We start from the raw sequence: 14466 nt of genomic DNA on the forward strand, positions 1-14466 counted from the left end.
AGTCAAAGATTTATTATACCTACATCAAAACACACATAAAGTCTAGCCATAGAACAAGTCTCTCTTTGCTAACGATATGTGTAGTTCTTTTTCGAATGTAGTTGTTGTCGTCTTCGAGCATCTTTCTTTTAGCATTTCTTCTTCAACAACATCATCATTATCATAGTCTTCTTCATCTTAACTTCTTATTCTTTTATATATATTTAGAAAATTAGAGCACATCAATTTTAATTCACATCATAAAAATTTTGATGAATAGCACAAAAATTTTGATGTATGACACAGAAAAATATACAGCGCAAAAAATTTTAACAGACTACATGTCTAAAAATATTACTCAAATAACAAAATATATACAACATAAAAATATTTAAAAGATCACAATTGACCATCTAATTAATAAAATATGTGGTATGAATAAAACTTTTTATATTATACGTAACAATTTTTATACCATATTAATAAATTTGTGTTATGTATAAAAATATTTGTGCTATATGTAAATTTCTATGTTATGTCAATAAATTTATGTTCTTTCTAACAAAAAAAATTTTGTGCTGAAAAAATGCTAAAAAAAACGATGATACATGCACGTATTTTTTTTATTAGATTTGTACCAACTTAATTAATTTTAATTACAAAAATATTTATATATCGTCTTTTTCTTTATTTTTTTTTATGGGAGGGGGGATTTTCTTCTGTTATAGCAATTCAAACCTCGACTAAACATTTTTATGAGTTACCATTTTTAAAACATTTTCTTTTAATGTATTGTCCATGTTTATTCTTTCACTACTCTTTTTCTCATTTTTTCCACTATTACATTTACTTTTTAAGGGACCGAACAACTTATTTCTCATCTTCTTACATTATTTTTTTATCTTTAATTTCAATTTTTGTTTAATTAAAGTGTAAGGATTTTTGAAAAACTACACTTTGGAGAAATTAAACAATGTATGTTTTTAAGGGTTTTAATTTACTTTAAAAATGCATATATAACCTACAAATTCACAAAAGTCTACCAAATTATTTGATCATTATTGTAGGGTTATATAGTAACGCGGTCATTTTGTTTAAGTATAGTATGAAACCCTAATCAAGGTTATATTCGGAATACAAAAACTCTCTTAGGAGTTAGGACCTAGGAGTTTGAAACTTGAAAGTATGAATCCCTTTTGTGAATCTTTAATGCGTTGTTGTTACTCAAACCTAGGAAAAATCAATTGACATGCATGACCAATTCATGCTTATGCTTTTCTTTGTTTTGGTTCATTAAAAAGCATTTCTTTCCTTTTGGAAATTATTGTAAGCAAGATTTTTATTATATTGTGCCATCCAACTATAACTCAAATAGTATAATTTTTTTATACTCATTTAAAAAATTATGAATTTGAATTTTACTCATAATTAAAAAAAAATTTCTTATTATATGGCGTGATTTTTGTGTTCTGCATGTATTTGGCCGGCACCTCATGTTTTATTCTAAAAGTTTGATGTCTAACTTACCACTATATCCAACAACTAAATTGAAAACCTCCATGTATAAATTATAATACTATTTTTCCCACTTTTTTTATTTTGAATCTAATTGTTGCCATAGTTGTAAACTTGACGTTTTTTATTTACGACAAATATTGATCAAAATAAGTGTTCTCATAATTACGTCTTAATTAACTTTCAATAAAAATATTTATTTTAAATATTATTATAAAAAATACATTAAATACCGTCAAATTTATCATTTAGTATTATTTTTTATTAACAGCTTTATCAATAGATTTTTCGATGATTATAAGACTAAATTCGTAGAGGAATAAAATTACTGTTGGATTTCTATTTCCACTAAAAAATTCGACAATAATTAGTGACGTAAAATTTTTTAAACTGGTGCGCACATTATCGTCAATAATCCACCGATGGCCTAAGCGTACAATATGTAGAATGGAGGTTTAGAAAGTATTAGAGATATAACCATTAGTGTTATATTATCCTGTCAGGTTACACTTTTCGGATGAGTGAGTTCATGACATGATATTAGAGTTCTAGATCCGAAAGGTCAAGAATTCGATCCTTGATGAACTCCAAAATTAACTTAAGTCTATTGTACACATTGTACGCTTAATTGTACGCTTAAGCCATTGACTCTCTACCACTACCCTTTTTAAAATATAGCATTTCGTTTAGTAAAACCTACACTACCATAAGTTTTTTTCGTCAAAAACTCCGACGATGGGATTTGAATACATATGGCTCACCAACGTACGTCTTCCCCCATTATTCGAAGACATTCTCTCTCTTCTCTCGCTCACTCCTCCATTGCCTCCTTCAAAAGTGTCGTCGTTGTTGTTCACCTAGTATATTATATATATCTTCTTTAAAATAATATATGTAATTTATTTTTTATGTGTCAATTTTTAATTAGATATTATCTTAATATAATAACTAATTATATTTGTGACTTGAATTACTTTAATTTAATTAGAACTAATATCTTAATCATAATAGAATTATTTTGTAATTAAGTTATTATTTAAAATTGGATAATTATATAATTTTTAAAATATTAATAGCTAAATCATATTTTCTCCAAATCATTCCTTCCGAAATACAAAAGAAAAAACCGAAAAACTTATTTTCCCAAATCAGATACTCTAACCAGGGACGGTTCTAAGTGTAGGATTGTAGAGACAAGTGTCGTTACTACAATTTAAAATTTTTTGATTAGTATATAATAATAATATTTATTTGTTTTCATTAGATTATTAAATTTAATCCTACAACAATTTTTTACTCAACTTTTGGTACTTCCTGTCAATTTAAGAATTTTATATTAGATATTCGTCAGAATAATCAATTCTCAGATTTAAATGAAATTAGTGTTATTTCTTAGAAATCAATTCAAAAGAGTATTATTTATCTTCTTTTAAAATTAGCTTTAATTTTTGCGTAGCAATTACATTAATTATTGAAATAACTTTTCTAACTATGAATATCAATAAGAGTCTGCTTCTAATAATTGTGTTGGGAAGTGAATTTTTAAATAAGGTTTAATTACTCTGTTGGTTCCTATAGTTTCGTGAAATTTTCAATTAGGTCTTTATACTTTTTTTCTTTTGAATTGGGTCTCTGCGCTAACTTTTTTTAGGGTTTAGGGTTTAGGATTTAGGGTTTAGAGTTAACCGGGAATCGGTCTCCTAGTCAGTTCGGTTGAAGTAAAAAATCGTCTGACAAAAAATCGGTAAAAAAAACCAGTCAAACTGACGGTTAACCGGTGAACCACTTGAACCGGACAGTTTTTTACCAGTTTTTATTTAAAAAAATAAAAAATATATATATAACCCCCCCTTCTCTCTCGCACACACCCATAACCCACTAACTCAGTCACCACCCAGCCCCTCTCTCGCTGTCTCTGATCTCCACACGAAACCCTAGCCCAGACCGCCAGCAGCAGCAGCCAGCGACCAGCGCCACCGTCACCGAGGAACTCTTCTCCTCAGCCAGCATCGAGCCCCGCCGTTGCGATTCTCTTCTCTTGGATCGCTTCACCTCGCGTCGCCAGGTATGCTCGCTGTTGATGTCACTGCCTCTGTCTTTCGTCGTCGTTGGCCACCTTGAAATTGTGTCTCCATCGATCCATCTCTCTCGCGCGTCAAGCCTGTCTTCAATCTCCTCTGTGCCCGAGCTCACTTCCCTTCTTCCATCGCCGTCACTTGGATTCCTCCTTTGCCGCCGATCTTTAATTTACTTTTGCTTGCTTTTGTACTTTTATTTGGTTTCTGATTTCTGATTCTGAGTTTGCTAATTTCTGCTTAGCTTGAGTTTCTGAATTTCTAAGTTTGTAAGCAGATCCCTACCCTGCTTCAGTTTTTATTTTTGGGAGTTAATTGCTGTTTTTTGGATTTGATTATGTTGATTGTTGCTTGTTTGTCTGGGTTAATTATTGTTTTTTCATTGCTGTCTTCTGCATTTGATTTCTGTTGAGTGCTGCTGTCTTTTATTTTTGTAAGTTTTAAATTATGTTTTTGTTCTGTTTTTAATTTGTTACTGTAATTTGATTTTATATATTTTTGTAATTCTGTTTATTTGTTCCAAATTATGATTATGTTTGCAAATTCAGTCGTTAGTGGTTATTAGTATTACTAATTTGTTTGTTATTTTTTATTATTAGGTTATAAATTAAAATTATAAATTTTAAATTTTATGAGGTTAAATTGTATTGAAATTTAAATATTTAAAATTATATATTAAATTTTTAATAATTTTATTTAATATTTAATTAAATCGGTCGAATTTCGGTTGAATCCAGGTCGAACCAGTGAACCAGTCACCTTGGTTTATTAACCGGTTCGGTTCTCGCAATCTTGGTACATACTTTATAAAAAGTTACGATAGATTAAAATTTGATAAGAGATATTAAATAAAATCTTAAACAAGATTGTTGAAATTGGTTCAAAAATTTGAATGTAATTCAAGTTTTATGAACTTGAGGGGAGTAGGAATTATTTTACTCGTCCCCATAGACGGCGCAAATTGTTCTTATGTGGATGAACTTTCGAGGTATAACTTGTCTCTTGTGCTGCTGTCATACGCCTTTTTTTAGTGGAGTGAGAATAACTCAGACATCAAAGAACACAGTTGGTGGGTACCTGCAAAAGACACTCCAACGGTTAAGTTAGTAAGTGTTTAAAAAGTATAAGAATTCTATGATTATAGAATGTTAAACATGAAATAGAACTTATCATGTGTGTGTGTCTTGAGATATAGAAATTGGCGTCTTTTATAGACATAGAGTTGATGAATAGAGTTGATGTTATGACTTTTGGTCATTAAGTCAGAATAATGGTTATTAAGATCGTCCGTTATAAACTTAGAATGAAGCCAAATAAAGTCGAGTTATGATTTATAATGCTCGATAAAGACCGAACTATAAGGTGACGGATCAATTATAATGTATTAAACTCAATAGTATAACATAACATGATATCACTAGTACATATAAGTATGTTACCAACGACTAATCAAGACCGAAAAATTTATCATTGGCCAAATCAAAATCGTCAATAATATCTAGACCGAATATGATTATTTTTTCGATGTGCCAATTTTTTTCACATGAAACTATATTTAGGCTTTGTAGTGTAGTGTATGGGAGTCATCCATTCGAAAAAGGAAGTATATTTTGAGATCATTTACATTTTATTAATTCAAGCCATAATGGATCATGGCTGGCTGTTGGTAATTTTAATGAGATTGTGGCGCCAGACGACAGTACGGATGCTTATTTTTCTTCTCACAGAACTAGTCTATTAGCTACTACTCTAGATGACTGTGAACTCTTTGATCTTAAAGTGACTGGTAGGAGATATATTTTGTATAGAACAGTTCAGGTTGGCAAGGACTTGGCTAAAAAATTGGATAGAGCAATAGTTAATGAGGCATGGATGACAATGTTTCGTGAGGGTTATTCTGAAATTCTTAGCAGGCTTCATTCTGATCATTGCCCTATTTTAGTTCGTTGTTATGGTAGCCCCAGAGTGAAAGGTTCTCGTCCTTTTAGGTTTCAAGTTGCGTGGGCAACACACCTTTCTTATAAACATGTTATTAATAAAGCTTGGAATCAAGGATTTGTAGGCGTTACTGAAAGACATAAGATGGTTCAAAAGGTTTCTTTGGATTTTAACTCAAAAGTTTTTGGAAATATTTTTGTGCGAAAAAGTAAGTTGGAATATCAGATTGATTAGATTCAATGGCATTTAGGGGTTACCGATGTGTTGTCTCTGAGAAATAAAGAAGCTGAACTGAGAGAATATTACAATAGACTTTTATTGCAAGAGGATTTTTTGGTACAGAAATCTAGAGAGCACAGTATGTCAAGTATGGTGATAGAAACACTAAATTCTTTCATTTTCAGACTTTGGTGCGTAAAAACCATAATAGAGTACATGGATTATATGTTAGACATGAATCTTGGTCTACTGATCCAGATATTCTCCAGAAAGAAGTCCTCTCTTTTTATAAGAATCTCTTTGGTACAAGGGAAGATGTTGAGATTGATTGTTTAGGGGATGTTCTGATGCCCACTCTAAGTACCGAGGTTTGTGCTAAGTTAATTGACCATGTCTCTTCTATGGAAGTCAACTCAGCAGTATTCAGTATGAGTTATTTTAAGGCTCTGGTCTAGATGACTTTCAAATTTATTTTTTTAAAGAATATTGGAAGATAGTAGGCACTGAGATTTGAAATATTATCCGGAGCGCTTTTTTGGAAAAGTATTTAAATCCTAGCATCATGGAAACTCTTATTGTGCTTATTCCTAAAATTAATAACCCTACATTTATGAAGGATTTCAGGCCTATTAACTTGTGTAATGTTGTTTATAAAATTATCACCAAAGTATTGACTAATCGACTTCGGCCCTTTCTTCCAAATATTGTTAGTCCTTTAAAGAAGATTTTATTCTGGGTCGTGGTGCTCCAGATAATATTATTGTGGTCCAAAAAATTCTGAATTTTATGAAGCACACAAAATCCAAGAAAGGTACTCTTGCTTTTAAAACTGATTTTGAAAAAACTTATGATAGAGTGGATTGGAGGTTTTTGGAGAGTACTCTCGTTACTTTTGGTTTTTCTATCATCACTGTTAATTTGATTATGAATTGTGTCCATGCATCATCTCTTTCTATTATGTGAAATGGGAATATATTGGATAGTTTTGCTCCTAAAAGGGGGCTTAGATAGGGTGATCCAATGTCTCCTTACTTATTTGTGTTTTGTATGGAAAGACTTGCTTGTTATATATCTCATAAGGTGGTCGAGAGTGTGTGAAAACCAGTTTTTGTCACTAGGGGTGGCCCGAAATTTTCTCATTTGATGTTTGCAGATGATCTCTTATTTTTTTGTTAGACTACAAAGAGTCAGGTCCAAATGATCATACATTCTCTTAACATTTTTTGCAAGGCATTTGACATGAAAGTAAATCTTGAAAAGTCTAAAATTTTTTGTTCTAAAAATGTGACGGCTCGTAGAAAAGATATTTTTACCAGTGTTTCTTCAATACGTTTTAATTTAGACTTAGGAAGATATATTGGAGTTAACCTTAATCATTCCCGTACCAGTAGGGCTTCTTTTCATTCAGTGATTGAAAAGATGAGGGAAAGATGAGCTAATTGGAAAGGAAGGCTTCTAAATAAAGCAGAGAGACTTTGTCGGATCAATTCTGTTGCAGCATCCATTCCTGTCTATCATATGCAGGTATCTTTTTTTTTCAAATTGCGTTTGCGATAAATTATCTTCTATGATGAGACAGTTCCTTTAGAAGGGTCAATTTGATGGTAGAGGTCTTTCTCTTGTTAGTTGAAGGACCGTGTTCACTCCAAAGAAATTTGGTGGCTTGAGTGTTAGAGATCCTGCGTGTGTTAATATATCTTTACTTGGTAAATTAGTTTGGCAAGTTTTTCATTGTCAGGACATGTCTTGGGTTGCTCTATTAAGGGCGAAGTATCTGAGAAATGAGGGAGTTTTAGATGGTCCTATCCCTTACAACGCTTCTGTATCTCAAAATCTTTTGGTTCTCTTAAAGATGCCTTCTCTTGGTGCATTGGGTCACTTGATCAATCTTTTTGGTTTGACAATTGGAGTATTGAGGGCCCAATTGTTCAAGATGTCTCTTTTGTACATCTATCTTACTCTGATTTAACTATTAGAGACATTTGAAAAGATGGTCAATGGAATATCCATGATGTTTTCTCTAACATTCCAAAAGATGTCAAACAGTGTTTGAATGCTTATAATCCGGATTTGAATGTTGGAGAGAGTTCGGATTGGTCGTGGGGTGTAGTATCTTCTAGACTTTACTCAGTTAGGAGTGGATACAGTTGGCTAGTCAAAAGAAAGTTTGACTGGAATGAGCGTGATAATTGGTTGTGGGTATGGCGACTGCATATTCCTGAGAAGTATAATGTTCTTGATTTAGCTCAGTCTTCATAACGCTATTCCTACGACAGAGTTTCGTTTGGATCATGACTTAACTTTATCTAGCACTTGTCATCAGTGTCAGAATGGTTCTGAATCTATTCTTCATTGTCTTCGGGAGTGCCCTAGTGCCAAGGAGGTTTGGACCTTTTATACCTGTATTCAAATAACTCAGATTTACGTGATTGGCTCTACAGAGGTACAAAGAGTGGAGATATTTTTCTTTTCTTTTTGACCATCTGGTGGATTTGGAAAAGCAGGAATCATGACTTATTTAATATAGATGACTCTTGGAGTGCAAGTAAAGTAATGAGTTCAGTAAGATAGTTCCACACTATTTTTGCTATGCATCAATCTTTGTCTCCTCCTTCGCTTTGTTTGCATTGGGTTCCACCTTCAGTTCATTCTGTTAAATTGAATTGTGATGCTAGTTGTTTTGCTCCTTTTGGCTATGATGGTTTTGGTTATATCATTTGTAATTCTGATGGATGTTGGTTGAAAGGTGGCACTAGGAAAGTCGAAGTGTGCAGTATTCTTTTTGCTGAATTGTATGCGATTTGAGGAGGTTTACTTCTAACTTGGGATAGTGGATTTCGTGAGGTTACTTGTGAAACAGACTATTTAGAAGCTCTTTTCTTGGTAAGCCAAATAATGCTTAGTAAGGATATCCTGAAATGGGATTTGGCAAAGTATATACAGGAGCTTATGAATTGGAATTGGAGAGTCTCTATTCTTTTAATTCACAAGAATGCAAATAGTGTTTCAGATTGTATGGCTAAAGCAGCTGCTTTTGGAGCGGACATTCACTCGAATTGGAGTCAACTATGGAGTGAGTTTCAACATCTAATAGATTTAGATATGAACCTAGCCAATTAATTTGGTTTTGTTTCTTTTTTTTTTCTTTCTTTTTTGTCTAGTCACAAAAAAACTATATTTAGGCTTAGTTTGGTAAAATTTTTACTTTTTAAAAGTAGCTTATAAAAGCTAGCTTTTTAAAACGTATAGCATTTATGTTTGATAAATCAAATTAAAAATGACTTTTAATAAATACAAATAGCAACAATTACGTTTGGTAAAATAGCTTTTAAAATTTAAAAATACTATAAAAGACATAAATTTAAGCGTTAAATTTAAAAATTAGTTAATATACGAGGTTATATTATACTCTTAAATTTTAAAAACTACAAGCCAACTTTGAAAAACTTCATCTTAGTTGTTTTCAAAAGTATCTCGATTTTGTAAAAGTTACAAGCACAAACATATGTGGTCGTTTTGATTTACCAAACACAAAATAAAGAGCTTATGCTTCTAAAAAGGACAAACAACTTTTTAAAAAGAGTTTTGCCAAACCAAATTTTAATCGTTTTCAGAAAAAAAATGATAGTAAGATCAAGAAATTGTCCAACACAAAATACTATACAAAAGAAGTTTAATTTAATGTAAGTCCTAATATTGTATTATTTAATTATTCCAATAACATTTACAATTTTACATACACTGTGATAATAATAACAAAATCACTGAATGGGTGATGAATAATTAAACAAGTAATACAAAAACCAAAGCCATATATATAGCGCTTTAATTTGAGTACTATAATTGTGAGCTGAATGCCTTGAATTTTGAAAGGTCAAGCAAGACACCAACCACTGATCCAACAAGAGCAGCAAGTGTTACTAAGAGACAAAACATACTCAAACATTGTAAACCAATCCATTTCTCACTCCATTTTCGGATTTTCATTTGTTTGATGTACATCTCCACAGGAAAATAAACTGTTAAGGGCCAAAATCCTAATGCCCCAATCACTCCCATTATGTCATTAAAGAATGGAACCAACATTGATATAAAAGTTGTTACCACAACAAAAAATGATCTCCAAACTAGCCTCAATTTGTTTAGCTTGAAAGAGGGTAAAAATGGTATTTCCACCTTGTGTTCAGTTTCAAGACTTGGCCATTTCTTAGATGCATGTTCTTCAACAAATGCAAAGAGGGGTTGAGAATAAACTTGGTATGCTCCCACAAGGTGAATGACTAGTGCTAAATTTGCAATGTCAATGAGCCAAATTGGATTATCAAATGCTGTAAGTAAATTTCCTGGTGCTGAGTTTCCAAATGCACCATAACCTATGCATCCACATAAGACATAGAATGTTGTTGTTGTTGCAATGCTTATTCTTGTAGCAAACATCATTGTTTTTAGTTCAAAAGGAGATTTTATGGTATCCTGTTTAGTCAGAGAAATATCATTATTGTAAACTAATCAATTTATATAATAATAGCCAAAAGATATATTAAAATTTGTATTATTAATTTCGTTAGATCCCTCGAAGTTATTGTTTAAAAAAATTAGTATAATTAAATATTTTTTAAATATTTTTTATTCAATTTTTAGAAAAAAATGATTTTTTAAAATTTTTTAAATAACTGATATGTAAAATGAATATTCAAATTAATTAAATAATAATAAATTCTTAAAAAGATTGATTAAAGAATAAATTTTAAAAAATAGGTAGTAATTTTTTTTTAAAAATACTAATTTTATTTTCAAGTTGGGTTTTTAAAAAGCCCAGCCCACAAGGGTTTAAAAAGTCAACAGCAACAATAAATTTAGACAAAAAAATAATAGTTCGATAAGACAATAAAATCAATATTTAATTTTATTGTATATAACTATATATTAGATTTTCATTTGTTATAAAACCATTTATTTTTAACGCTTAAATTGATAAGTAGAGACACAAGAACTATATTATATCTAAAATTATTGCTCTTTTTATTTATTTTTTTCTTGAGGTAAGTAACATACTTCAACCATGTTTAACACAAAAATTAGTCATCAATTAATTATTATGTAAAAATATATATTTAGCATTCATAAAAAGATTGATTATGCTGTAAAAAAAAGTTTTGGCTATTCTGTTATGATAAATTTTATTATTGTTCTATTATGTCAGGTTTGATTATTTTAATAATTAAATATTTTACTAAAAATTATAAAATAATATATATAAATATACACAAATATATAATAAATAATTAAAAAAAATCATAAATATTCTCTCTCGTTTCAAACATTCTTCCGAAATTATCTTTGTCTTTGTAAACAAACACCACCTTAATATATTTAGATGTAATTTCACGTAAATACATTAAATTTCAAGTTTATAAATTAGTAAAAAAGACCTTTATTTATTTGATTAAGAAATTAAAAATGATGTACCTGAATTTCAATGAGAATAAAAGAATATGAATATGCAAAGGCAATGTTTCCAAGAGCTAGAAATATCCCCCACACTTTATCAATCGGTAATTCTCCTTTAGCTCCTGCTATGGTACCCATTACAGTACCATTTTCTGTTTCAAGAACCAACCATAAAAAAATATTAGCCAATAATTAATATAATTTTACTATACTCCTCTAAATCTCAAAATGATAAGCCACTTTTATTTTTTATGCTATATTATTCATAAATTGTATAAAAATTCCAATTTATGATTCCTGAACTTGAAAAAATATTTTTTTAAAAAATAAAATATTAATTTAATTCTTAAAATAATTATTTTTAATCTTTACTCATCAACCAACCATTAATATTTTACTAATATATCATGTTTAGCAATATATTAGTATATCACATGAATGAAACTTTTTTGAATCAAACCGTATTTTTTTTTTTAAATACAACTTTCAGTTTAATTTATGTTTAAATATAATTTCGATTTAATTATAATATAAGTATGTGAAAAATAGAGAGAAAAACTTGATGTAGGAAAAGACATATATAACCTGCCATTTTGATAATTCCAAGAATAAGACCAATTATGGAATATGTGAAGGACATGACTGCAGCAAGTATTGAGAGCCATGAAATATTATGAAAATCAGGAAGTTGAGAGAAACCAAGTTGGATTATTCCAAACCCCATTAAGTAACGGTTGCCATAAATAATACATGGGTCTTTTCCTTCAGATGAGTATATGCAATGAATCTTTGTTATTGCCCTGCCAAACAAACCATGTTAAATTTCATTTAAAAAATAATGCAAGTAATGCAATAGGATAAAGTGTTGTAACTAATCCTATCAATTTCTTGATATTGAAGTAATTTTAGTAACATGATGACTAAGCTTGATTTAATTAGTCCTCTCAAATCTCATATGTAACTCAATTTGGTCCGTCAAATTTTAATTGACTTATATATATGATGGTCAAATTAATTCTGCGACTTAGTTTGGCTTCTTGATTTCAAATGACCCAAAATAGTTATTAAAATCCGACTTTGTTATCCAAATTCGATCTTCAAAATTTGATGATATGTAATTCAATTTGACATTATTTTAATCCCTCATGTAACATGTTACACCTTCACGAAATTTATGGAATGACAACGAAAAGATCAAATTAAATTATGTCGTCAAATTTGAATGACCAAATTAAATTGTGGAGTTAAATTTTTGTTTTGATAGGTTATTATGCTAATTAATAATTAAGAGACTGAATTGAATCACTCGAAAAATTTGAGACCAAATTAATAAATTCTTATTCCAATTATTTATTTCTCTAGTATTACCCAAGAGTTAGATTTTTTTTGAAAATATTTAATAACAAAAAAAATTAGCTAAAATAAGTCAGAACTTGCTTTATTTAGTACTTATTAATTGCTGTAACAATTAATAAATATTAAATAATATAAATTTTGGCTATTTTTTTTGTCTCTTTAGTATTACTGATTTTTGTTATTGTAAATATGTAATGACAACCTATATTTGATCATGTTAGCTTAAGAAAGTTTTACAAATTAAATAGAAATTAAACTCATTTTTCAAATTAAAATTAAATCTAGTGAACTATGACTAATTGATTTGAGTTCACATAGTAAGAGGCAATAGTCGTAGTAGTCAATTTAAATTATTCCAAATCAAAATATTCAAATAATATCAACTGAAAGATAAAAAGTTAGGATTAATAACTGAACTTACATCATGCTAAGGGAGGCACCAATTGTATATCCTATTGTAGTTCCATAAAGATTTGCATATTGTATTATCCCACAAAAATAAACATTTTTCCCTCCTGCAATGGTATGGCATATGCAACATTTATGTGACTATAGAGTTTTAAAATTATTCACTCAATTGAATCAAAAGAGATGAAAAATATTTTTCACATAATCTACTCAAAACATATATAAATAATTATTAACATGACACATCATATTGTAAAATAGTTTTGTTAGGGAATTAACTTTAATTTTGTCACCCAATAATCAACCCACAAAATAATAGTAATAGATGCTCAAAGGTTAAGGAGACAAAAAGAGAAATCTAAAAGAAAAAAAAATGTTATTTAAAAAAATTGATTCCCAATCTTTTTCAATTAAAATTCACTTCAACCTATTTATTTATTCGGATCTTATTTTAAAAAATCGTCCAATTAAAATAAAAAATGCTATTTGTACACCAAAATCAGCTACTAAAATCAGCCACCAATGTATAAATACATTGTGTGATTTAATTTATTTTTGATATGTATTTATATTCCAACATGTATTTTATACTGTGTCTGACTTTGGTGGTTGATTTTGGTATACATGTAGCATAACTCGATAATTTTAGGTTGTCAATCAAGATCAATATAAAATTCACTTAAGATGAATTTTTGTTGAGTTTATATTTTAAATATTTTTTTAATAAAATTTTGAATATTCTTATTTTTAAAAGTTTTAGATTTTTTTTTCTTTATATTAATGTTAATTGCATATTATCTATACAATGTTTAGCTTTCAAGATTTTTTTTATTATTAAATTACTTAATATAATACGTAACATTTATTTTTTACATAAAAATTTGCTCAAACAATCATCATATCTAACACAGTTTTGTTTGTATTTACCGAGAATGTTGCCAATGGCTTCCATGTAAGTGTAGCTCCTCTTGCCAGTAATGGGGTCCCCAGCACGATAACACTTTGCAAGAAAATATGAAGTATACAAAGTGACAAGACTAAAGAAGATCATAATAATAGGGCCAGCAATCCAGCCTAATTGTGCTATTGACCATGCTAATGATAAAACTCCAGATCCAATCACTGCTGTTATTATATGAGAACTTGTTGTCCATACAGTTCCTGCATAACAACATTCACATAATGGTGTGTGTATATATACATAAAATATTGGATTTGGAACATGGATTGATGGAATATGGATGTGTACCGGTTCGTTGTGGCCGGCCGTCGTCGTCGCAGAGTTCTTTAGAGATGCCAAGGGTGGTGGAAGAAGTGTTTTTCAAAGATTCTACTTTTTCAATCATTGTTGGATGATGATGTATAAAATAAACACCAAGATTGACAAGAATCTAAATTTCAAGTCTTTTTGTACTGTTTTTGAGAAGACAATTCGTAAGTAGTGCTGCACTCTTTACTTTATCTGAAATATATTAGTATTTGTTAGGTGTTTAGACTTTTACAAAAATAAAATTTTTTGAAAACT

The 14466-nt window shown here is 29.6% G+C and overlaps 1 protein-coding gene across 1 annotated transcript; it reads right to left on the reverse strand.

Annotated features, from left to right (window-relative positions):
- Window positions 1-9403: 9403 nt before the first annotated feature.
- On the reverse strand, window positions 9404-14390 carry LOC112708478 (amino acid permease 4-like). Its single transcript, XM_025760621.3, has 6 exons — window positions 14191-14390; window positions 13869-14102; window positions 12955-13048; window positions 11763-11977; window positions 11196-11329; window positions 9404-10199 (listed from the first exon to the last, which is right to left on the reverse strand). The coding sequence occupies exons 1-6, from the start codon at window positions 14285-14287 to the stop codon at window positions 9564-9566; spliced, it is 1410 nt and encodes a 469-aa protein (XP_025616406.2). The 5' UTR covers window positions 14288-14390; the 3' UTR covers window positions 9404-9563.
- Window positions 14391-14466: the final 76 nt, after the last annotated feature.

Source organism: Arachis hypogaea, chromosome 8 (genome assembly GCF_003086295.3).
Source record: "Arachis hypogaea cultivar Tifrunner chromosome 8, arahy.Tifrunner.gnm2.J5K5, whole genome shotgun sequence".
NCBI classification, from domain to species: Eukaryota; Viridiplantae; Streptophyta; class Magnoliopsida; order Fabales; family Fabaceae; genus Arachis; species Arachis hypogaea.

Coding starts and splice junctions, on each gene's coding strand:
- LOC112708478 (XM_025760621.3), bottom strand. CDS start 14,287: ATGATTGAAAAAGTAGAATCTTTGAAAAACACTTCTTCCACCACCCTT. Junction 13,049..13,868: donor AGCCATTGGCAACATTCTCG/GTAAATACAAAC, acceptor ATACCATTGCAG/GAGGGAAAAATGTTTATTTT. Junction 11,330..11,762: donor TGGAATTATCAAAATGGCAG/GTTATATATGTC, acceptor TTCTTGAAACAG/AAAATGGTACTGTAATGGGT.